Source organism: Vombatus ursinus, unplaced genomic scaffold (assembly GCF_900497805.2).
Source record: "Vombatus ursinus unplaced genomic scaffold, bare-nosed wombat genome assembly UNPS02014830.1, whole genome shotgun sequence".
Classification (NCBI taxonomy): domain Eukaryota; kingdom Metazoa; phylum Chordata; class Mammalia; order Diprotodontia; family Vombatidae; genus Vombatus; species Vombatus ursinus.
The window spans coordinates 26,434,781-26,460,960 of record NW_020954608.1 but is presented as its reverse complement, the minus strand read 5'-3'; the positions used below and the strand labels follow the sequence as shown (position 1 = coordinate 26,460,960).

Genomic DNA, 26,180 nt, shown 5'->3' with positions numbered 1-26,180 from the left:
TTCCTTCCTTCCTTCTTTCTTTCTTTCTTTCTTTCTTTCTTTCTTTCTTTCTTTCTTTCTTTCCTTCTTTCCTTCTTTCTTTCTTTCTTTCTTTCTTTCTTTCTTTCTTTCCTTCTTTCCTTCTTTCCTTCTTTCTTTCTTTCTCCTCCCCTCCCCTCCCTTCCCCTCCCCTCCCCTTTCCTCTCCTCTCCTCTCCTTTCCTCTCCTTTCCTTTCCTTTCTCCTTTCCCTTTCTCTTCTCCCCCCCCCCCCCCCCATCCCACAGCTCTGACCAGCGGCCTCTTTTTCCGGCCTTCCCTCAATAAGCTCCTTTAACCTCTTTGTTCAGTCTCTTTAATTTTTTTACATCAATCAGTCCACAAGGGTTTATTATGTGCTTACTTACTTTCTGCCAGGCACTGTACTAAGGCCTTTGAATACAAATGCAAGTAAAAAGAAAGACCATCTTAGCCCTTGAGGAGTTTACATTCTAATGGAGGAAGACAATATAAAAAGAAGCTAAAATGTTGGCGGTAAGGGTGGTGGTAGGTAGAGGGTCCCCAGCACAGGGGCATAGGAGGAAGTCTGGAGGTATCCTGGAGAGGAATGAACCCTGGCTGACCTGGGCTCCCTCCTTAAAAAGAGGTTCTAGGAGGAGCTATCCAATCAAAGGGAGAGCAGAAGAGGCTGAGGATGCATCCAATGTGTGAATTATTCCAGGGCTGGAGTGAGCTTCAAGATGAAGATCTAGGATACAGTAGAGAAAGTCCAGAGTGCAAGCCTGAGAGGAACGAGACATGGTCAGCTTTGGGGCCCTTATTAAATGGAGATTTAATCCCACCTCTCCCATGGGAGACTTTTATATGCTTTGAGATCTACAGGTAAAAGCTTCTAGGGAGGCATAAAGTTCCATTTTTTGGCATTACAGTGGTAATGCTTTTGTCCTCCCTGGCATTTGTCAGAAGGGTTGGTGATGTCTAGTAGTTCTCTTTCCTTGTTTTATCTGTCTAAGGTTGCTCCTGCTTTTCACCTTAGGTAATAATTCTTTGACTCATCCTTGATCCTTGATGAATAATAGGGAAGAAATGACAGTGACTCTCATCAGCAGGATGTTAAAAAATTACAATGTGCTTTAAACTGTCGAGAACACATGAAATTTACCCAACCATCTTCAGCCATGAAAATCATAGGATGTTAGGGCTAAAGGTAATTTTAGAGGAAACTAGAGTCAAGACTTTCCATTTACAGAAGAGAAAACTGAGGACCAGAGAAGTTAAGTGAATATCCCAAGATCACTGAGCTAGTTTTTGCCAGTTAGGACTAAAACTCAGGTCTTCTGTTTCCTGTCTTTGTATTATACTGAGTAGGTCTTGATTAGTGCAAACAAGGAAGCCCCTGAAGTGGCTGAATGATTAGAATTCATGCTACATATTTCTACTGGGATCATGTTTTATACAATTACAACTTTAAATAATGTTAATTCAAATACAGATGATGACTTCAGGGGATTCCTTATTGGCACTAATTAGGACCTAGTTGTATTAAATTTGCTCTTTGGTGTGAGATACTTCCAGCTAAAAGAAGAGTTAGGAATCCAATCCTTATTTTTTCTTTGAGTATATTCAGATTTCTATTTGTTTTTAATGACCGATTTGTAGTTGGACAACCTGGATTTGAATCCTGTCTCTGCCATTTAGTACCTGTGTGGCCTCTTTGGGCCTCAACTACAGAAGGAGAGGGTAGGACTAGGGGGTCCCTGTGGTGCCTTCCAGGTCTAAGTCTGTGATCCTCTGATCCTTATGACTTCTTGAGTACTGCGTAAGATCCAGGATTCCCTTGATATGAATATTTCCTCTACTGATACAGATCTCAATCCCTCCCGTGCCTTAGTGGATGGTTTTATTGAGTTGTTAAAAAAAAAAAATGACTCCCATGGTGGCTAGCTTTCTAGTGAAGAGCCTTCTTCAGGAACTTAGCAAACCTGGTCCTTGGATAATGGCTATAATATATTACACAGTCTGTTCTCCGTAATTTCCAGCTTGTTAGAATCTGCCAGAGCTCTGCTGGCATGGGTTTCAAGAATTCAATGTCACTTTCGTGCCATGAAAAGGTATAAGATGGTGGCCTTGATTATATTTATAAAGAGCATACTTTTAAATTCCATTAATACAGACTCAGATATCTAATACAAGTGGATCCTGTTTAGTGTGAATGATGAACCCCTGATATGGTTGAAATATTCAAATTTAGACTGGTTGTTTCCAGTGGACCAGAACCAATGAAACCAAGAACCATATTTTACATTTTGCAAATCAATGACCACATTTTACATAATTTTAACTTTGAATAGTGTGGAGTTGAAACACTTAGAGGAATAATTATTTGTACTAGGTCTTTGTGGGTGATTTTTTCCCATTTCACTTTTTAATTAATAAACATTTAATTTCTCTCTTGCCTATTTAAAAGGGGAAAAAAGGAAAAATATAAACTTCTTGTAATGAACATGCAAAGTTAAATAAAATTAATTTCCATATTGTCCATGTCAAAAAACATGTCTTGTTCTTCTTTTTGAATATATTGCCTCTTTATTGGGAGGTGAGAGACATGCATTGACATCAATCCTCTGTAATCATGGTTGGTCATTTCATTGAGATTGATCATTTCAGAGATCTCAAGACTTTTGAAGTTGTTTGCACTTATAATGATGTTGTTATTATGTAAAGTTTCCTACTGTAAGTAGTTTTTTAAAGTAGCCTTTCCCCTCTTCCCCCAATGTATATGAGGAGCTGATTTGTTGGGACAAGGACCAAGGAGAGGTGGAGAGAGCTGGGGAGGGTAGGAAAATAGTCACTTGAGAGCAAGAGATAAGAACTCAGATTTTGAATCTCAACTCTGTTGTTCAAATCAAGGCAAAATTTCACTTTGTTTTTCCTCTCCAATTTCCATGACCCCCCATTTTTCATAATTTCTTCATGCTTTTTTTTCTCCTCTGTAGATGTGGAAGCATAATATTCCAAGAAAGAATTCTATTTAGGGAGAAGGTTTCTTGTTGTTTTTTTTTTTTAAACCGTGACATTAATGCAAAATAAATCATTAATCAAATTTTTTTTTAAAAAAAGAACTATACTGTCCTAAATAAGAGGAATGTTGGGAGAATCATTTTAACTATATAGCAATTTATGCACATGTATAATCTATATTAAATTGTTTACCATCTTAGGGAGGAGGTAGGGATAGAAGGAGAGAATTTAGAACTTAAAAGTTTAAAAAAGTGAATGTTAAAAATTATTTTTACGTGTAATTGGGAAGGAAATAAAATATTGTTAAAAACAATTTGGGCAAAACCCGACTTATTTAACACTGACTTTTTAAAAGATAGCAATTTAGGATTAACATTTGTCATAGAATAAAAATTCAGGACTTTGACATAGGACTTAGTCACTCACCTACTTACTCATCTGGTTTAGGTAGCAATTTGTTTCAGGAGCAGGGTCTGTTGATAACACATTTTGATGAGCTGGTTAATTTTTGGTTCTTATTGTCATGACTGCTTCACGTAGCAATCTTTCCGTTGTAAATACATTCCAACTGCTAACTAATCCAGCCTTTCCCTACTTCTTACTGTCATATCAATTTCCTTAAAATAATAACAGCTGCCTCATAGCTGTAGACAACCTACATATAGCTGTAGGGCATGACTTTTTTCTTAGTCACCATTTAAACACCTGGAGCTTTGTTGTGTGTCGTTCTAGGGGATTACTCATGATGAGGGATCTCTGTTTAGTGTGCATTGTTAGAATTTTTTATACACAGTCCTCTGCTAGGGGCAAAAGCAAATGGAAACTATTCCTCACGATGCTCAATTAGGGCCTTTGTGTTTAATTCACAGATACAAAATGACCAGTGCCAGGAGATGGACTCCACCACAGACAAGTGGGTAAAATTGACAGACAATGGAGAATGGGGTTCTCATTCTGTAAGTCTTACGGTACTTTTCTTTTCCTGCTCTCATTTTCAGTTTTCTTTTCACTTCCCCACCCATATTTGGCTTTAAATAATTTGACATTTAACACAGGGAAAGAAATAAAACTGGGTGCTGATTAGGATTAAAGTACAGGTAATTCCCAGTCATGAAAGAAGTTGCCTTCATTCAGGTTTAGTGAAGGGAAGGGGAAAGGGTATAGTCAAAAGAATACAGTTCTGGAGTCAGAGGACTTGGGTTCAAATCACAGCTCTGCAACTTAGTACTTGTGTGACCCCGGGCAAGTCATTTATCTTCTCTAAGCCTCAATTTTTTTTTTTTTGTCTACAAAGTGGTTTAGACTAGATGACCTTTGTGATCTCTTTTAGCCTAAATCTATGATCCTATGAGTTGATAGTTTTTTAAAAATTCCTTCTCATGTAGATTTTTATTGTTGTTCCTACCAACCTCCATCTCTGTGCCTGTTCCTTCAAACATGGTGGGCAGAAGATGTTATTATTCCATTGTATCCGACTTTCCATGACCCTATTTGAGGTTTTCTTGGCAAAAGACACTGAAGTAGGTTGCCATTTACTTCTCCAGCTCATTTTACAGATGAGGAAACTGAGGCAAATGGGGTTAAGTGACTTGCCCAGGGTCACACAGCTGGGAAGTGCCTGAGGCCAGATTTGAACTCAGGAAAATGAGCCTTCCTGATTCCAAGTCCAGTGCTCTGCCCACTGGGAGACCTAGCTGTGGGCAGGAGATAGGGCCATGCAAAATCAATATGCAGAAATGTTGAGGGCTTTAAACTTACCATTGAAGGTTATAGGTTATTGTTTCACCAATGAAACCTTTTTTGAAATGCTTAAAAACTAGTACAATTAACAACTGCATTATAACCAGGCTGTGCAAGAGCCAGCTTGAACTAAGCTGCTTTTTTTCATTGTGAGCATTTATACCTCAGAAACTAGTCAGCTCCACAAATCAGGGCTTGATTTATTGTTTTGTTGATTGCATAGATTTAAGGAAGTGATGGTGAAAATGTTAATAATGTGATTAAACTTAAAAGTGTGTCATGGGAACTTTTATTTTGGGAGCTGATTGTTAAACATTTAACAGCACACTACTAGAATGATTCTTCAAACATGTCTGCATACTTTGGTTGCATCAGCAACAGACCCTTTGAGGCTTAATGGAATGTATTTCTTCAAGGAATTTCTTTATCTGTGACCTCTGAGTGACTTTAGTATCTTATCAGACTCACTTCCATGAATGCTACTAGATTGGGAAGGTCTGAGTGCCGCTTGTCATATGAGAACTTTCTTTGCCTTCTCTGGCACAAGGTGAAAAGTACTTCTTCAACTCTTATTATTATTTACTCCTGGGCAAGATAAAATAGGTGGCTGGTGAGGCTTTCTTTGATGTGGTTTCTGTTTGGCCAGTTCAAGACTACACATCAGAGTAAGGGTGCCACATAGGATAATAACAGCCCCATGAAGTGTTCTTCTCTCTGAACAAACTTAAAATGCAAGGGAAAGTTAGCTTAATTTATAACTTAGAAGAGTGCCTATAGTGAAAGAAATAGCAGATAGTAAACGGCTTTAGTTATTGGCACGTAAGTGGCATTTCCAATGCCTGGGGCAGATTCAGCTGCAGGATAATGGGGGTGGAGATGGAGAACAGAGACCTGGACACACTGAAGAGTCCTGCTTGGGCCCACACCTGCCTGGTGAAGGTCCTCAGGTCAGGTAAATATGTCCCCAGTCAGGTACAATTGTGCCAACAGGGCAATGGTAGGGTAAGTTAGCTTAGGCCTGGGAAGTGATAGGTACAGAATCCTCTGGGGGTGGAATATAAGGCAGGAGATGGAAGTGGGGTATGGCATGACTGCTTTTAATGGTGGTCTTCCATGTCTCTTAGTTCCCTACCAAACCTGGTGTAACTGCTAAGAGAAGGATAAGCATCTCCCTGACCTTCTCTTTCCCCTCCCAGTCCCCATTGGGCATCAGTCCCCTGTGGGGAGGAAGAACTCTCTCACCAGAAGCTGGTGCCCTGGAGCAAAGGCCTCGTTGCTCTGTGCTTAGGGGTATCAGGCTAGGAAATCAAACCCAGAGAAGTATACTTTAATAGAACAACATACTACACTCTTGTCACCTGCTGTTGTTGCTTCCACAGTTTTATGAAACGACTGGTTTTAAAAGAAGCAAACAAGCTCATTATTTACCTTTTTGTTTTCAGAGCTCTCAGAGGCAGCTGTGAGTAGCTGCTGACTGTGTAGATAAATGTAGGTTGAAACTTTCACACTCTAAAAAAAGGCCCCTTAGTGTAAATAAATATTTCAAATAAAAGACTTTGCTATCTTTTCCTCTTTAGCCTCCAAAGTGGAAAAGTTCACCTCCTTGTCTTGTTCACCCCATTCAATGGCTTAGCAAACCCTTCCTCCGTAGGTAGTATCAAGGAAGATTCCAGTACAGCCCATATCTCTATGAAGTCTGTATCACTAGATTTGAATTAAATAGGTAGAGTGTATATGAATGAGTTTATTTTCTAGTGGAAAATGGTGTTGATCCAGCTGTTCTAGAGAGCAATTTGGAACTATGCCCAAAGGGCTATAAAACTGTGTATACGCTTTGACTCAGCAGTACTACTACTAGATCTGTATCCCAATGCCATCAATTGGGGAATGGCTGAACAAGTTGTGGTATGTGATTGTGATGGAATATTATTGTACTATAAGATATGATAAGCATGATAATTTCAGAAAAACCTGGGAAGACTTATACGAACTGATGCAAAGTAAAGTGAGTAGAACCAGGAGAACACCTGCACACAGTAATGACAATATTGTAAGGATGATCAACTATGAATGACTTAGTTATTCTGATCAATGTAATGATCCAAGAGTATTCCAAAAGACTTATGATGAAAAATGCTATCTACTGCCAGAGGCATAACTGATGGAGTCTGAATGCATATTGAAGCATAATTTTTAAACTTTATTTTTCTTGCATTTTTTTGCAACACAGCTAATTTGGAAATAGTGTTTGCATGATTTCACATGAGTAATTGATATCCCATTTCTTGCCTTCTTAATGGTTGGAGGAGGGGTGGAAGGGGAGAGGATTTAGGACTAAAAATTAAAAAAAAGAGAGTGTTAAAAACAAGTAATAAATTAGAAAAAAGAAAATGGTGTGAGTGAATAGATTGTAAGCTTTCTGGTATGTTTAGAAGCAATACAGACTTGCCTGATTGCAGTGACTTCCTTTTTTTCTTTACAGGTCATGTTAAAATCAGGCACAAACATATTATACTGGAGGACCACGGGGATCCTCATGGGGTCCAAAGTGGTGAAACCTGTACTAGTGAAAAACATCACTATTGAAGGTATATTCATCACGTATTCCCTCCTCCCACCACGTGTTACTAACCTATTCATCTTTTAAATTTGCTAATAGATAAGATGTACTTCTGTTTCATGTTCTTTAACTTTTTAAAAACTGTTTTTGGTATGGTGAGCTAATATAAGGTCGGTCTCTCTCTCTCTCTCTCTCTCTCTCTCTCTCTCTCTCTCTCTCTCTCTCTCTCTCTCTCTCTCTCTCCCTCTCTCTCCCTCCCCTCCCCCTCTGCCTCTCCCTCCCTCTCCCCCTCTTCCCCTCTCTCCCTCCCTCCCTCCCTATCTATACTACATGTAGTTGATACAGTTTTTTGAAAGATGAATCAAAGTGAATTAGTGCATTGCATGCCAGATTGGATGTAAGGAGAACCTGGGTTTATTTGTACTCTGTGTAGAACAATATCCTGGGCACTTGGGACAAATGCAAAGATTTCTTGCGCACAAAGAGGATACAATCTAGTCTTGGAGATAAAACATATAGAATAATCTTAGAGTTGGTAGGAACTGATGATGTTGCCTAGACCTCTACTGGAATTGACCTCTACAGCATTCTTGAGGAATTCCACTGAAACAAGAACGCATGAACTCCAGTAGTTGCCCATTCTACTTTTCTTTACTTTGTATTGTTAAAAAATTCTCCCTTAATTTAGCTCAAATTTGCCTCTCTCTCTAATTTCCATCCATTACTCTTAGGTTGTCCTCTTGGACTAAAATAGAACAAGCCTAATTTCCCTTCCAAACAACAGGCCTTTGTCCTTCATCTCCTTTTTGTCTTCTTTTCTCCAAGATCAAAGTCTCCAGTTCTTTTCATTGATCTTCAGATAGCACATTTTTGAGGTCTCTCACCATTCTCATTGTCCTCCTCTGGTTGTGTCCTTCTCTTGTTGTTCAATGTCCTTTCTTAAAGGATAACTTTGAGCTGAGATTCATCCCTGAGAGTTCAATGCATCTCTCCAGCTGTGGTTCAAATGGAACAGAGCCTATTTATACTTGTAAGTGAGGTCCAGAGTGCTATCTATGGCAGTCTAGGGGAGGAAAAAAAAAATTCTGGCAGGGAGATTCAGGAGCAGCATCATGGAGAAGGGAGCCATTTGAATCAGCCTTGAAAGATGAGTAAGAGTTTAATTGGTAGAGACATGGGGGATGACATTCCAGAGTATGGAGGTAAGGAAATGCAAGATGTGCTTGGGAGATAGTGTATGGTCAAGTTCATTTTTCTTCTTGAGCATAGTGTATGTGAGAGAGTATTTTGTGAAAAAAACACTGCTGCTAGATAAGAGTCTTAAATGCCAGCATAAGGATTTCAGTTGACAGGCTTTAAGGACCCCATTGAGTCTTTGAAGTTGCAGGCTGGTGATTATATTTCTGCATTGGGAAAATGAATCTGGCATATGCATAGAAGATGGACTAGAAGAGAGAAAGATTTGAGGTATGGAGACTATGGAGAGACTTTTATAGTAGTTGAGGTGGGAGATAAATAGGGGTCTGGGTTGTATTGGTGACAGTGGGAATGAAAATGGGACACATGATAAGATGATGAAATCTGTTCTTTTTTTTAAGAGGTTTGAGGAGTAAAGCAGTATATCTAGGTACATAAGTCTAAAAGGCAGTTGAAGTGAAGCTGGAGCTGAGATCTGAGCTATAGATTTAGAAGTCATCTGAATACTGCCATAGTAAAAGGATAAGGCTACCAAGGGAGAAAATATATAGAGAAAAAAAAGACCAGAAATTCTCCATGTAGAAGATAGAAGGAGCAAGAAGAATCATCGAGGTAGGCAGAAGAAACAATCAGAGAACCAGGAATATTACCAGAACACAGGCTCATGGAACTCAAGGAGAGATTAACCATAAAAAGAAAGCAGTGAAAAAGTGTAGAATTTGGAGTTAGAATTAAAATTCTGTCTCTGCCACTTAATAACTCCATGTTGATGTATTTCTCTGGACCTCAGTTCCCTCTTCTGTAAAGTGATGCACCTAGATGACCTTTAAGGTTCATTTCAAGACAGGGATAGACCACAAGTCACTTAATCTCTCTCAACCTCAGTTTCCTCATCTATAAAGTGAGGACAATGACAACTTCCCAGTGTTGTTATGAAGATAAAAATGAAATATTTATAAAGCTATTTGCAAATCATCAGCCACTGTGTAAATGTTCTTATTATTAGTAAGTCTATGATCTTATGATACTAAAAGGTGAGTGATACCAAAAGAAATATCACAGAAACTCCAAGGATGAACCAAGGACAAACCAACACAAAGGAGAAAAGGTTGTTTGATTAGGTAATTAGGAAGTTATGAATGAGTTTTGTGGGAACAGTTTCAGAAAGGTGAGAAGAGGTAGAAGCCACATTGCAAGGAATGAATGAATATGGAAGCAATGGAGAGAATGCTTGGGTGAGTAGCACTGGAGAAAGCATTTTTATATTTAAGGAAAATTGAGTATGTTCATAAGTAAGAGAAGAGAAGTATTATGAAAATGTAAAATGTCACAAACCAATAATACAGCTATGGAAGTGAAGATGGAAATCCACCCCCCCCCCCAGGCCTTAAATGGCAAAATCATTGCCTCCCTGTTGTCTCCTGTGGTTCTGGCTATTACAGAAAAACAAAAACAAAACATGCTGATGTAGACATGTTTCAGCTCAGCACAAAAGATACTTTTTTTTAAAAATTAAAACAATGAATCTCTTAAATGTACAATTCCATTCTTGAATGAGTTGAACTCAACGCTACAGAGGTGCTAACATTAGTGAATGAGGACATCTGCTGGTCATGTCAGGAATCATACTTCAGGACAGAAAACTAAGTTTTTCAATGTGTTGTTGGAATCATAGGATTCGAGTCTTAAGAATTAGAATGCTCTTTAGGAATCTTTTGGTAAAACTTCCTAATTTTACATGTATCACAGGAGTAATGTGGACACTAACCCTGTTTCTCTATCTGTCTCTGTGTGTATCTTTATCTGTCTCTTTCTGTCCTCTGTCTCTCTATATCTCTATTTTCTGTCTGTCTCTCTGGGCTGACTCAGTCATTCCAGTCTGCCTTTATACCAGCAGGTCTGGTATTGGGGAGGAGGATAGGGTACAGCATAGCCACTTGACTGCAACTTACTATTTGTTTTCTCAGAATCCTAGCGGGTAACAATGGGGAGACAAAGAGAGTTGTGAGTGTGTGTGTGTGTGTGTGTGTGTGTGTGTGTGTGTGTCTGTCTGTGTCTGTCCCCTGTGCCATTATCGGTGCACTTCCTCTTTATACTCAATCAGTAATTGTGACATCATTGACTCTTAACTATAAAATATTTACTAAATTGTCAGACAAAAGCAATAAAATAATAGTCATAATATTTATTCAGAAGAAAAGGCTAGGAATAATCATAAATTTTATTCCTCACACAATAATTATAAATTTTACTCCCAGAGTAGCAATATTTGAAACATTACAGTTGACCTATAAACTTTGGTCACATTTTTCTATCAATGTACATAGTGTCTGTGGGAAACAGGGGACATACATTTATAGAACTGTAGCAGGGAGTCACATGAATAGGGAAACCCATGTGCTTATGGCAACTCACCTCTCTGAAATGTAGGTTTTGATGTCTTTGGTCTTCTCAGGAATAATTTATACTTCATTAAACTACTTCTCCGCAACACCCTTCTGGTCTTCACTGCTTTCCTGCTTGATAAAGCTTACTCCTCTTCTGCTTTGAAGCTCATGAAGTTGTGTCAAGTTCTTTTAGCTCACAGTTACCTCTTAACAGGAAGATAAAAAAGGTGTTATGCTTTTCTTTCAGTGACAAGTAGTTCCCATAAGCCAGAAAGCTGCCAAGGTTTTCAGATCTACAAATAGCAAGGGAATTTTGCTTTATTCAGTGGGCTCTCAGCAAAGCCAGTCCTCTTTTCACAGCAAAGCAGATATGAAAAGCCTATGTTTTCTCTTTTGTTTTTACTTCTCAAATCAGAAAAGGTAACAAAGGGCAATCAGACACCTCTGAGAAGTATCCCTTCTCTCAGGCTGTAGATGGCATTGGAGAACTACAAACTCAATCCTCTAACAGATGCAGGACTTGGCTCTTCTTCACGTCATCAAATAGCTGAAGAACTCTCTCAGCTGACTCTTCAGCTAATCACAAAGCAATGCCTTTCTTTCAATCAACAAGTTCCCTGATATACAGCTACAAAGCCTTCCAGTCCCCTTGGTTCCTATCAGTTTCTTATGACTTCTCCAGAATCCTGTCAGAGTCTTATGACCTCTCCAGAGCTCAGCTTACTTTCCAGTTTCTTCTGTTTATCTCTTTCTATGGCCTCTTTTCCTGCTGGCTTCTTATGCTCTCAAATGCTTCTTGGAGCTCAGTGATTCAATTCTACTTCATGAGATAAAATTCAAGAAATACACTTTTGTGTCATATATAAACCCAACAGTCCTTAAATACCGCCTCCCTACAATTCCCAAACAGTTGTTTGATTTATAATTTTGTCAGATACAACCTTTAAAACCCTAAAAATCAGTTACTTACATATGAGCTGATGGGCCATAATGCCCTGAAACCATCCTCATCACAATTATTGCACTGATTTCAAAAAAGTCCTCACAGTGCATTTATCTGAAGGAGAATTCTCTTTCTGGTTCTCAGAACAGTTCATGTCTCCCTTATATTGTATTTGAGTGGTTGTTTTTCTTCACAAGTAGATTTTATTAGTTTTCTTTACACCATTGTTATTTTTCTGCCTCTCTCAGTTCCTACTTGTTCATATAAGAAAGGGATAGTACCTTATATTTAGATGAAGAAACTGAGACCCAGAGAGGGATTAAGTAACTTCATCCCTGCCTTGGTCACAGAGGTATAGTATAGCTTCAGACAGAGGAGATATAAAGTGAAACATTTTTAGAGTACTGTATGTAATCAACTGTCCATCCTATGCTTAAGGTTCAGTGATTAGTGACTAGTGATTAGATTAGTGATGGCCAGATTATAGGTATGTTTCCTCCTGTTGTATGACATTTTCCTAGAATATACCTCAAGTACCTCATTCCATGAGGAATGAAGGCTAATATAAAAGGCTAAGCAAAAAATAACTATGAATTCAAATCTTAACAGGTAGAGTAATGAATGATTCAAACCCCATATTTATGACTACACATTTAGAACTCTGTCCATTGCAAATTTTCCAAGCACCTGGTTTTGATGATCTTACTCACTTGATTGAGTAAGCAGACACTAGTAGCTTGTAATGACATAGATAAATAGTTTGGTTTTAAAAATAAGATTTTGATTTAGAACTAGAAGGCATTTTAAAGGCTGTCTAGTCCAACCTCCTTATTTTATAGATGAAGAGACTGAGGCCTAGATAATTGCTCAGGGTCATACAGGTAGTAAGTGGCGAGCTGAGTTTTGAACTCAGTTGCTCCAATTCAAAATTCAGTGACTTTTACATTGTATCATCCTAGGCAAGGAGGATGACACAATGGAAAGAATACTGAATCTCAATTTATTAAAGTTTTCTCATCAATTAACTTTTGGTAGAAGAGTCTATTAGATGCTATTCAATAGGTTAACATTTATTAAGCATCTACAATGTCATAGGATAATAGGTCATGTACTGGGTGCTGAAGATTCAAAGATGAGAAAAGACACTCATTCTTGTAAGAGAAGACACATACATTAATTCAGTTTAATATAAGCAACATTAATCACCTATTATGCACACCGACAAGAATAACACCAGGTAATTTGGTGAGGGAAAAATATACTGATAGCTGGGGAGATTGACGAATACTTTGGGTAGGAGGTGGCATCTGGCCAGAACCTTGCAAAAAAGTTAATGAATTTGAAAGATGGAGCTCAAGAGGGAGAACGTTCTCAATATGAGTGGTGGTGAATGTGAGAGCACAGAAGTAGTGGATAGGATAATGCCAAATTCAAGAAACAGATAGTGGTACAATATAGTTGCAATCTAGTGTGAATGAAGGGAATCATGAAATAAGGCTGAAAAGATAGGTTGGAGCCAAATTGTAATGGATTTAAATGCTGGGCAGGAAATTTGTTTTTTATCCTAAAGGCAATGGAAGTTTGTGAGCAGGGAAGTGTCATGGTAAGAACTGTGCCTTAGGAAGAATATTTTGGCATCTGTATAGATGGTGGATTACTTAGGTGGAGACTGGAAAAAGGTAGCTCAATCTGAAGGCTGATCACAGCCATTAAAGAGAGAGTTGCTAAGAACCAGGGTGGTGGTTGTGTGAATGAAGATAAAAGGGACAGATATAAGAGACAATATGGGGGTAGAACTGACAACTCAATAACTGATGGGACATGAAGGGTGAGGGAGAAGTAAGTGCCAAAGATGATTCCAATGTTTTGAACCTGGGGGCCTGGTAGGCACCATCAACTGAGATGAGTTCTACTTTTGAAATATCAAGTTTTAGATACTTTTGAGACATTCAGGTGATGTCCACCAAATTAATTGGTAATGAAGGACTGGAGTTCTGAATAGAGAATAGAACTGGAGATACAGTGGAACAATCAAACAGGAGGGAACAGTGGCCAAAGAAACCATAACTGATATTCTGATAAATTCACACATCCCTTGACTTGGAAGGGCTGGGTCAGTGCTCAGTGTATATGAGCTCTAGAATTAGCCCTGTTATCTGAGAAGGAGGTATCATGGGGAAGTAGAAAAAGGAAGACCTGAGTTCAAGTTCTACAAGCTTTGTGACTCTGGACAAGTCATTTAGCCTCTAATCATCTGAGAACTCTCTAAGACTACAAGATACAGAGAAAGTATTGACATGAATTGGTGGATGAAGTTTCTTTATCTAGGGAATTTCCTGGTTCTGTCCCTATTACTATCTTGCCTAGAGGTGATAGTTGAATTTTAAGTAGATAAGATCATCAGAAGAGAGTCTAGATAGGAGTTTTTTTTAAGAAGGAAAAAGTAGAATTTATTTGCAAGATAATATGCAATTTAATTTTGCAGCTGTTTAAATGATATAAAATATTAAGATACTATTGGTTACATATAAATAAAACTAAGCATTAGAAAAAAATTATGTGCTGCTGATATCTTTTAAAAATTGGGCTCAAGGGGCTGATAACTTGTGGTATACCAGATGCTATTTGGAAATTCCCAAGGAATGTTGGTTGTAAGTAATGCCAAATGCAGAAGAAATTTTAATATGACATAAACATAACATTCATGATTTTTGATTCCATGTTGTATAATAGTGTCAGAATCACTCAAAATCCTTAGAATCAGGGTATCTATGGAAAGAAGTGGACAAAAGAAGAAGAAGTTTATATACCAGAAAAACTTCATTTAACTGTATGAATTTGGTTTAAAACAATTCTTTTTCACAAATTCAGCACCATTTATAATATAATGTTCTTGTTATTCTGAACCTGTCAAACACCAGGAAATGAGGATTTCCATATATAAAGAAGAGCAATAAAAGAAGTGGACTATATATGAAACCATGAATCTCCATTAAAAACAGCTTGTTTTTTAGATATAAAATACATTCAGCATGTTAGTACCAAAGCTGTCCTGCTTGCTTGCATTTCTCTGGGAACTTCCACTTTCAAAAATACTTTATCAGTTTTCCTATCATTATTTTTTTTTTTTATTGCTATCATTCTCTATCCCAATTCTTTTTGAAAACATTTCCTTTTACCCAATGAGTATGGTCAAGAAGAACACACATATTGACCATTTCTGAAAATGCATGTCTCATTCTTCACCTCTAGCTTATCAACTCTATGGAATCAAGTTTCATCATCAATCTTCTGGGATCATGGCTGATCAGCCCATTGACTAGTCTTTTAAAGTCGTTTTTCTTCTCAATTTTTAGTCTTCATGTAGATCATTCTCTTGGTTGTTAGAGCATGGGTTCTTAACCCTAGGGACTCAGGGAGGAAAAATACATTTTTAAACCCTCTAACTAAAATTTAACATTTCCTTCCATTATGAATAAAAAAAAAGTGTTCTGAGAAGAGATAGGCTTCACCAGACTTCCAAGGGGTACATCCCATAAAAAAGTCAAGATTTGTTAGTTGAGAAAGAATAAGTGAAGGCCCAGGACAGAGTTTTGAGGGAAAACCATATCTAGGTGAGAAAAGCTGGATCCAACAATGGAAACTGAGAAGCAGAGGCAGCCAGTGTTTCCAATAGTTAGGCAGTGACAGGGAAAAGATGATATCAGATAATAGTTTGAGGGGACAGCAGGGTCAAGTGAAGGTTTTTTTCTTCCTAAAATTAAATTGTATTGATGCCTTTTCTTTGATCAATAAAATTAAGTGTCATTGATAGCTATATCTATATATTTCTAGATATAATTATTTCCTCTCTCTGCCCACAATCGAACCCTCCCACAGAGGACGATAGTTATGCATAAACACCCTACACAACGACCATTTCTGCCAAGTATACAACATTCTTCCTCAGTTTCTCTGCTGAGAGGATAGTTATTTTTTTATTATCCGTTCTCTGGAACTACTATTGGCTTTTCATTTACTTGGAGTTTAGTGACCTTTTCCCTAACATCATTGTAGTTGTTGTGTATATTTGTTATTTTGATTCTGCTTATCAGCTGTGTGTTAGTTCATATAAGTCTTTTCATGGTTCAGTGAGTACATCTTATTTGTCAGTTCTTACTGCATGGTGATATCTCATTACATTTGTAAACTAGGATTTGTTTAAGCCATTCCCCCAATTTATGAGCATCCACTTTATTTCTAGTTCTTTGTTATCATAAAAAAGTGCTGTTATAAATATTTTTGAATATACTGAAACTTTGTTTCTGTTTTTGACCTCAGTAGTGACATGAGTACAACAGTTTGTCTTGCAAGAAGGACCATTTCATCCTTCATCCAATGGAAGGAACACAGAAGAAATATTTAAAGTACCTGGGTTTACATTTTGCCCCTGACTTTTACAATCTGTGGATGTCATGCAAATCAATTAACCTTTTTGGGCCTCAATTTCCTCACATGTCAAATGAAATATTGTACTAGATGGTCTCTAGATCTATGATTCTCAGGGAGTGGAGCAAATGCAGAGAGTAAATGAAGATATAGAGGGATTTTGAGTGATGGAGTAGAGGAAATGAAGAAGGTCATGGCTTCTTTTTTTCTCTTAAATTAAGTGGTAAGATTGTTGACTGAGAGTTCATTGGGTGGAAGGTAGTTACAGTTATGTAAATTTGTAGAAAGCAAGGTGTTATGGAAGATTAATAATGGGAGAGATCCTTTTAGTTAGGAGGGATCAGTGAAGGCTTTCTTGAGAAGGTAGTGACTAAGCTTGTCCTTGAAAAAAGGGAAGGATTTCAACATGTAAAACTGTGAATGAGAGACCATTTTAGGAATGGGAAAAAGCCTACACAAAGGTACTTTGGCTTTATCACATATCTCTATCTCTTATACAAGAGGGTAGCTATGTGATAAACCTATAAAGCTGGTTTGGGATTATGGGGGTCTTTGGAGTATTTATTTTATTCTAGAAGGAATAGGGAGCTATTGAAGGTTTTTGGGAAGGGGTGTCTTATTACTTTAGCTCAACAGATTAGAAAAATTACTTTGGCAGTTGTGTAAAGTTTGGATTGGATAGGGAAGAGACTAGAAGTAGGGAGAACAATCAGAAGGACATGAAAAAATTCTAAATGAATTAGGATGGTGGCAATAGGGATTATAGGATCATTGATTCAGACGTGGAAAGGACCTTAGACTTTATCTAGCTCAAACCCCTCCTCTTACAGAGGAAGGAATTGAGGCTCAGAGGTGAAGTGAATTGCCAAGGTCATAGAGGTGGTAAGGGGTGGAACTGAGATTCAAATTCATTTCCTCTGACTCCAAATCCAACTTTCTTTTCAATGTACCCTCATATCATGGAGATGAAATTGACATGTTATCTGGGTTGTATTATATCTTTCGTCCCATTCAGTCTATGTTTTTTTTTTTTTTAATTTCACAGGTGTTGCATACACATCAGAATGTTTTCCCTGCAAGCCAGGCACATTCAGTGACAAGCCAGGTTTATCCAATTGCCAGGTTTGCCCTAGAAACACCTATTCTGAGAAGGGAGCTAAAGAGTGCATAAAATGTAAAGAAGACACCCAGTTTGCAGGTAGGGATATTCTTCTGAGGAATTATGTTTTCTTTCTGAATAGGATTTTTATATCATATAAATGCACAGAATATCAAAATTGAAAGGGTGATAGGAAAGTCTTTCTTGGCTAAACTACAAAGTAAGAGCAGTTTGAGTTCTTACTCTTGATGCTTTTTGTCCTCAGCTTCTCCTTTGTTATAATGCCTTTCTTTCCCTACAACACCTTGGGAGCCTACTGTTCTCTGTTGCCTCCTTGAAACATAGAGCTTCCAGTGTCTGGGTAGAGTAAATGTGACTGGAGCTAAGTAAATACAATGCTCTCAGAAAAAGTTTGTCATGATATTAAGAGAGCCAGCTTGTAATTAAAGATGTTTGAGTAGTGTTGGTCTTTGGAAAAAGAAACTACCTTTCCAATATTCTATCACTTTAAAAGAGCTAAGAGAGAAACACAGCCTCCCTTTTGTCTTAGAGGGAATCAGAATCCAATTCGCTCTCACTTGCTGATTCAATTATTTCTCTCTTTTTTTTCCTGGCTTCCAAAAGGAAGTGCTCCATTTCTGAAACTCACTTTTTTGTATTGCAGATGAAGGATCTAGCCAATGTATGGAGCGCCCTCCTTGTACACAAAAAGACTACTTTCAGATTCATACTCCATGTGATGATGAAGGAAAGGTACAGTTGTTGTGAAGCCTCCTACAACCCAGCAGTTTAAGCCTCCTTGTATTTAGCCACTAGGGTGTTAAAAGAGTTAAGTTACTTTATGGTAGGATCCTAGATCCATAGCTGGAAGGGACCTTTGGAGGTCATCTGATCTGATCCTTTCATTTTACAGACGAGGAAACTGAGAAGCAAGGAAGTTAACAGACTTTCCCAAGATCATAGAGGTAGTGAACATCAGAGATTTGATTTTGAACCCAAATCTTCAGTTTCCAGAGTCAGTGACAAGAAGATGAATTTGAGCAATATACTTTGAAGAATTTTTTTTTCTTCTAGAAATAGTCATTTCTAAACTTGTAACTCCAAATTTTATACTTTAAATTACGGGGAACTAATGTCTTACAGCTCTTTAATTTTTTTTTGTACCATAGTGTGTTTCATCAGTCAAAAAACACGCAGCTGTTGGGTAATGCAGTTTTTGGCAAATAGCAGTATAATTGCATTAGCAAATGCAAAGCAATCAGCATGAAACTCTACTTTGCCAAAGGGAGAATGTATCTGTAGACTCGAAGTTTCCCTGCCATTCTCTTAATTAAAGAATCCAGAGACACTGCATGAATAAAGCAAAAATTGTATTAAAAAAGTCAAGTTTCTCATGTATTTTTGCATTTGGGGAATAAATGCATTGCTTCTGAGCTTGTTGGATGGTGAATACAGGGCATAGTTAGTTTCTTTTATATACTAGATCTTACTTCACATTTATACTTTAATAAAAATTATACTTTAATGATAACTTAGTTTGTCAGGTTTTCAGAGAATGATTTTTTGAGTATTTAACAGTAAAACTATATTAATATTCACAATACAGTAAAACCTTATCAGTCTAGAATAACTCAGAGGGAGGCTTATTTGAATTAGTTAAATATCTCAATTATAAAATGTTTTTAAGATACAAACTGGTTTATTATTTCCAAATACATACAGCAACTCAAACCAACCACTATTAACTGAAAAGCATTTTGAAGAGAAGTTCTTGCTTTAATAAGCAGATTGTGGTTAGCTTGGATCACAGGATCATAGATTTAGAAATGGAAATGACTTTAGATTACTGAGTCCAATGCCCTTATTTTGCAGATGAGGAAACTGAGGCACAGAAAGATTAAGTGACTTGGTCAAGGTCACTCAGTTTGTAATTGTCTAAGGTAGGATATGAAGCTGGGTCTTCCTGATTCATAGTCCTGAGCTATATCCACTGAGCCATGCACTAAGATGGATTAAAAAAAAAAGTTTTTTTTAAGCATATACCCCTTAAGTTTAATTGTATTAACATAGTGAATCATGCTTTTAATTACTAGTAAAATAAATTTCAACCAAATCTACCTCAGAATGATAATTAATTTAAATTAGTTATAACCAAATCAGTACAATTCTACTATATCCAAACTATTTGAGTCTTTATTGTATCACAAAAAAGATACATGAAAGACCAAAATCACAAACTCTTATGAGAAGATACCTCAATTATCCAAATTAATAATTGAACTGGACCTAAATGAAATATGCAGTGGATTTAAAATGTATTGAATGTGTTATCCTTTTTGTTTTTCTATTATTATATTATCTTTTGACTATGTAATCATCTAGGAAAGGTGGGATGCCATTTGTGAATGTGATTAGAAAAGAATGCAATAACTTTGTAGGTCTATGATTCTTTTTAACTTTATCTGTAAGCTTAGTGTATTAAGTTCACAGTTCTAGCAATCTTACTTGTAAATCTAAATATCTAATGGTAAGTCTCAGCAGATATGCATTGACACTTAATATTTCTATAGTAGGGAGCCTTTGAAATCTCAAATGAGGAGGTAGCAAATAGGTGCTACAAATATTCATAATGTCCATTCTACGCAACTGTTTATATGAACTATAACTTTAAAATGCTATTTCATGAAAGAAGTATTTTCAGTGTTGTTTAATAACTTACTGTAAGCCAAATGATACTCATTCACATATTTCTGTTTTTCATATTAAGTGTTATTAAATTTATGAGGAGGCAAAAGTGCTGCATAGTGGAGAGTTAATTAAAAAACAACAACAACAACAACTTTCAACATGAAGAGGTCTCATGTGGTAGAAAGACTCCTGGATTTGGAATCAGAGTTCCTCATTCGGGGTTTCAATCCTGCCTCTGACACTTAATTATTTGACCTTGGAGAAGTCACCCTGAACCTCTGTTTCCTCATTTTGTAAAATGAGGGGATTAGACTAACTGACCTTTAAGGTTCCTTCCAGGCTTGAATATATTCAACTGAAATAAGTTTTTTTTTTTTTCCAAGGTTAGCAGTGAGATCTTCTAACTGTTCAATTTAATGGCCGTTTATTTTTGATCCTTTTTAACCTCTCTGTAGCATGTGACAGTTAACCAACACTTTTTTTCTGCATAGTCTCCCTTCCTTATATTTTTGTGTCACTAGTTATCCCTTCCACATTGTGACTTTCCTATCGTGGTTTCCATATGTTGCAGGTTTGGCATAAGAAATTAAATGGGGATTTTTTGGGAGTTTGCGGAAGTCGCAGATGACACTCGAAGGCCAGCAGATGACACACACAAAAAAATTTAGGAACTCAAAAGTGCATAAAATATATGTACAGTATTGTATAATATAAACGTATTTTTATATTTTAATGCCATAATAATTCAGACTTCTTTTCTGGTATGAAGGGAGGGCCAAAAAATTTTACATGGATTTTCCAGATCGAGGGGGTGCTGCACTCCTACTCCCCATGATGTGGAAGGGAATAACTGTACTTTCTCTTGGTTTTCTACTGTCCTTTTTGTTCCTTTTCGGTTCTTTTGTTACACAGTATCTGTGTGCCTCTTACTCTGGATGTTCCCAAAGGTCTTTCCTGAGTCTTCTTTTCTTCTCTTTTTACACCCTGTCTTGGTGATCTCATTGATTCCCATATGTTCAACCATCATCATTTTACAGATATTGGCCAGATCGTTGCATGAAGCTCTAGTCTCTATCCTGAGTTCTAATGTCATATCACCAATTGCTTTTTAGGTATCTCTAGTGTGATTTCCCTAAGGCATCTCAAACTTAACATGTCCAGAATAGAACTTATAATCCTCTATCTGTTGTCATTTAGTGGTTCATGAACTCCTTTGGGGTTCACAACAATGGTGCAATGAGTCTGTGCTAAAAACTCCTAACATCACTTTAAATAGTAAATAATTGCCTAATTACATTATGGATATATTTTTATAAATTTCATGCCCAACCCTTACCAGAGTGTTGACACTTTTTTTTAATTGGAAGGTTATGATGGTTTGTGGAGCAAAAAACATTAGGAACCACTTCATCACTATCCTTCCTCCAAACTTCATTTATTTTTAGGGTCCCACTATCCTTCTAGTCAGTCAGGCTTATAAATATGGAATCATCCTTGAGCCTTCACTTTCCCATGGCTCCCTTATCCTGTCCCTTATCTAATCCTTAGGGTAGTCTTAGTTTATTCCTACCTCCCATTTATCCTCTCTTCTCAACTTACACAACCCTATTGGATGATGGCAAGAGGCTACTGATTGGACTCCTAGCTCCCAGGCTTTTCCTTCTGAAATCTATCTTCCTCATAATCACCCATCTTAAACCCAGAGTCACAGAATCACAGAATTTTGGATCAAGAATGATCCTCAGTTCTGTTCAACCCATTCCTGAAAAAGAATTCTCTCTATGATATATCTGGCAAGCTTTTCCTTGAAGACCTCGAGTGAGGCAGCTCATTCCATTTTGTACAATCCTAATTGTTGAGAGGGAGCAGCTAGGTGGTGCAGTTGATAGAGCACTGGGCCTCTTCATGAGTTCAAATTTGGCCTCAGACACTGACTAGCTGTGTGACCCTGGACAAGTCACTTAACTAGTTTGCCTCAGTTTCCTCATCTGTAAAATGAGCTAGAGAAGGAAATGACAAGCTACTTCATCAGTATCTTTGCCAAGAAAACCCGAAATGGGGTCATGAAGAGTCAGACACATCTGAAATGACTGAACAACAACAACAACATTTATTGAGAAATTTTTCCTTGTGTTAAGTCTAAATTGGCTTTTTTGCAATTTCTGTCCATTACTTCTAATCCAGCCCTCTGGGGTGAATGGTTCGTCATGCACCTCTCTTCGGTAGGATAACCTTTCATATTCTTGATGACAGTTATCAAGCCTGCCCTTGTCATAGCCCTGCTTAAGAGTCATCAGTGGCTCTCTGGCATCTAGGACACAATACAAATTCCTCAGACCATTTAAAACCTTTTATAATCTGACCCCAGCCTTATTTTGCCTTACTCTCCTTCACATTTTCTCTTTTCCAGCTAAACTAGACTACTTACTCTTCCCTGAAGTTGGTATGCCATCTCCTTCCTCTGTGCTTTTGAAAAGTCTGTTCCCCATGTCCAGAATCCACTCCCTTCTCACCTCTACCCTTTAGAATCTGTAGCTGCTTTCAAGTCTTAGCTCATGTGCTATTTTCTACAGGAGAGAGATATTTTCTCTTCTTCCCAGTGCAAGGGTACTTAACCTTTTTTGTGTCATCAGGAAGGGTCCTTAGTAGCCATCTGTCCAACCCATGCCTAAAGAAGGGATTTTCTCTATAAAATATTTGGCAAGCTTGGACAGTTTGGTGAATCTATGGACCTCTCCTCAGAATAATGTTTTTAAATGAATAAGCAAAATACATAGAATTACAAAGGAAACTATGTTGAAATAGAGTTATCAATTTTTTTTAAGTTTACAGACCCCAGGTTAAGAATCCCTGCTAGTTATTAGTGTTCTCTCCTCCCTCAAATTATCACACTTTTAGTTATCTATTTACATGTTGTATCCCCATTACAGGATGTAAGTTGATAGCAGGGAATATTTTTCATTTCAATTTTGTTTCCTAGCATAGTACCTTGCACATAGAAAGCTCTTCAAAAGGCTCATGGAATTAGACTGGATTTTGTCTGTCTAAATGGATTTAAGGCAATTATTTCTATGATGTCTATGCCAGCACAATTATTTGCCCCAATCTCATCTTTTACAAAGAAATAGAATTCATACTTAGTAGGTAGGATGACTTGTCCATGGATGGTTATGCGTCATTCTCCCTGTGATTTAGTGAATTTGTGGTTCCAGAAAGAGGCTCTAATGTTCACAGCCATTTCTCACAGGCTCTCTGTCATGTTCTTTTCTGCCTTCCTTTACAGCCTCATTCTTAACATCTGAGGGGAGCTTTTAGTTGATTTCAGAACAGAAGTGGTCATTTAGTTCTTTGTAAGAAATACCTTTCAGGCTTGAAACAGAGGTTGTTGGCTTTTGTGCATAATAAAAAAAAACACAAAACCTTAGTTATTTGAGGACTTGGTGATCCCTAACATTTGTTGGGAAATTATTCATGGGTATTAGAATTAATTCAATTTGATTTAACATACATTTGCTGATGTCATACTATGTATAACTAAAATTTCATCCTGATTGCATGGCACCATCATTATTATATTATTATTAAATTTTTGTTCGAAGTCTACTAAATGGGCTCAGATTCTTAAAATCTAGCCATTGCTCACTAATGTTCAGACTCCTTAAGAGTCTGGTCAATATGGCAGATGTTCTAAGAAACCTTGTCTTTGGCTGAAAAAAAAAGTCTATTAAATGCATAAAAAGGCAGCATGGTAGAGATCCAGGCTTGAATTCAGCAAGACTTGGGATCAACCTCTCTAAGACTGGAAGTTGCAGAGAAGAAACTAACCAGTACTGGAAGAGGGAGTTTCCTCATCCTGGAGTTTCCATAACAGTGAAATTGAAGATCCGGTCCCTATCTCAATCCCTGTGTATGTAGTAGTAATTAGCCAATGGCCATTGTGGAATAGGATAGTAGGTAATTTAGGGTTCTCGAGAAACCTGCAGTCTAAATGAGAGAAACAAGATAAGCTGTCAGATAACAGTATGGCTAGAAATAAGTAAATGGGACTACTATACTCAAGTGGAGTGCCCTAAGTCTGGATCACTACATCAGGCTGCCTCTATCAAGAGAAACTGTCAAATTAAGATATACCATACTCCTTTAAGAAAGTTCAACATAAAAAACCAGAAACTCACAAAGCAGATTATTTTGGGGTAGTTATTTGCTATAGAAGGATCTATCACATGATTCCTTTCAATAATGAATCTCCCATAGTATGGGAGTAGTTATGTCCCTAAGTACGTATAATCAAATACATAGCTATAACATTGGTAGAATTTCCAACACTCAGAAAAGAGAGGGTAAGTGGCAGTATGTAGTAGTAAAAAGAGCACTGTATTTGTAGTTAAAAGAACATGTTTGTATTCTGCTTACTGCCTTGGACAAATCCTTTACCTTCTGTAGGCATTGGGTTCCTCTCCTATAAAACATGAAAGAGGTAGAATACATGATATATAAGACCATTTCCAGCTCTAAATCTATGGATACTATGATACAGCATACATTCACTGGGAATTAGTTATGCCAAACTAACCTCATTTGCTTCTTTGTTAGGGTTATTAATTTGGCATCTCTTCTATAGGCATATGATGTATCTTAATTTGACAGTTTCTCTTGATAGAGGCAGCTTGTTGTAGTGAGCCAGACTTAGGTGCTCAACTTCTAATCTCAGCTCTGTAGCTAACTAGCTGAATTCACTTAGTCATCTGGGTCTTAGTTTTTCCATCTGCAAAATGAAGAAGTTAGATTAGATGATATCTAAGGTCCTTTGTGGCTGATTCTATATGCTTGTGGAAAAGATGAAATAATCAACAATCATTTATAAGTTTCCTAAATGTATAGAAAGGCAGTATGGTAGAGATCCAGCCTTGAATCTAAGAAGACTTGGATCAAGTCCCACTTCCAATAGGTAATGGTTGTGTAACCTCAGTCAACTCATGTGTTGTGTTCCAAATTTTATCTATAATGAGGAAGGGCTACACATTTGTCTTTTCTGAATGGATTTATATTCCTTAGGATCTTAAAATTTTTTTCTTTCTCATTATGAACTTAAATATCAGCACATATGATCATTTTAATATAGTTAGTCATTCTGCAAGCATTTATTAAGTGCTTAAGACATGCTGAACACAGTACTAAGAACTGGGGATGCAAACAAAGGCAAAAACAGACCCTGCCCTCAAGGAGCTCATATTCTAGTGTTGTGTTGAGAAATTGCAAACTTCTCTATACAAGGACTGTTGTGTGTGAAAAACAGCAAGTGGGGTCATTGTAGCTGGATTGGTAGGTAGGAGACATCATTAAAAATATATATGTATATATATATATATACATTCATATACATACACGTGTGTATGTGTGTGGCAAGGCCCCACATGTTGTGAGGGCTATCCCCTGCATGTAGCATGGGCATGTTATTGTGTGGGTCAAAGAAAGCTCAATTAATATTTGAGAACTCTCTATCACTTGCTTTCCCCAGCTCTGCCCTGCCTCTTACATGGGTGAGAAAGTCCCATACCAATGAACTTTGGGACTGGGGTTACATATACGAAATTGAACTATTATGTTGTTTATTTTTTCCTAAAAAGTGTATATTAAATTTAACATGATAGTACAACTGCTCTGCTTAGTGTCCCTAATATGTTTTTTTTTTCACCTTGTGAGTCAATTTGAACTGTAACCAATGTTATTTCATTTAATTAAATCCCCTGGTTTTTCTAGAGTTGAAAGCCCTTTATAGCTAGAGGTGCTAACTGATTCTCTCAGCATCTCAGCAAGGCAAAGCCATACCCATTATTTTATAGATGGCAAATTGAGGTGGACAGGTGCAATGACTGGTCAAAATGAATTGCTTAGAGAGGCCAAAATGTGCCAACTGAAGTAGCTGAGATTGTTTAAGAAAGAAAAATGACATTTGTTACTGTGTTGAGCAATGTGTCTTTTTCTAAATAACCTTGTTGAAGTAAGTTGACTCATATATTCCTAAGGGGATTCTTGAGGAAAAAGTCAACGACCTACAAGGACTTTTTATTACTGGGTTTCTATCATTGGAAATAGCTTTTCAGAATAACCACTGAAATTCTGATTTACGTTGAAATTCT

At 37.3% G+C, this 26,180-nt stretch overlaps 1 protein-coding gene across 1 annotated transcript in view; it reads left to right on the top strand.

Annotated features, from left to right (window-relative positions):
• The window catches only part of KIAA1324L (KIAA1324 like), a 196,020-nt gene that overhangs the window by 107,813 nt on the left and 62,027 nt on the right, over positions 1 to 26,180 (top strand). The window contains exons 5-8 of the mRNA XM_027838883.1: positions 3,868 to 3,954; positions 7,221 to 7,326; positions 17,299 to 17,451; positions 18,017 to 18,105. Of these exons, the coding sequence (XP_027694684.1) occupies positions 3,868 to 3,954; positions 7,221 to 7,326; positions 17,299 to 17,451; positions 18,017 to 18,105 (435 nt within the window). The remainder of the gene's footprint in view (positions 1 to 3,867; positions 3,955 to 7,220; positions 7,327 to 17,298; positions 17,452 to 18,016; positions 18,106 to 26,180) is intronic.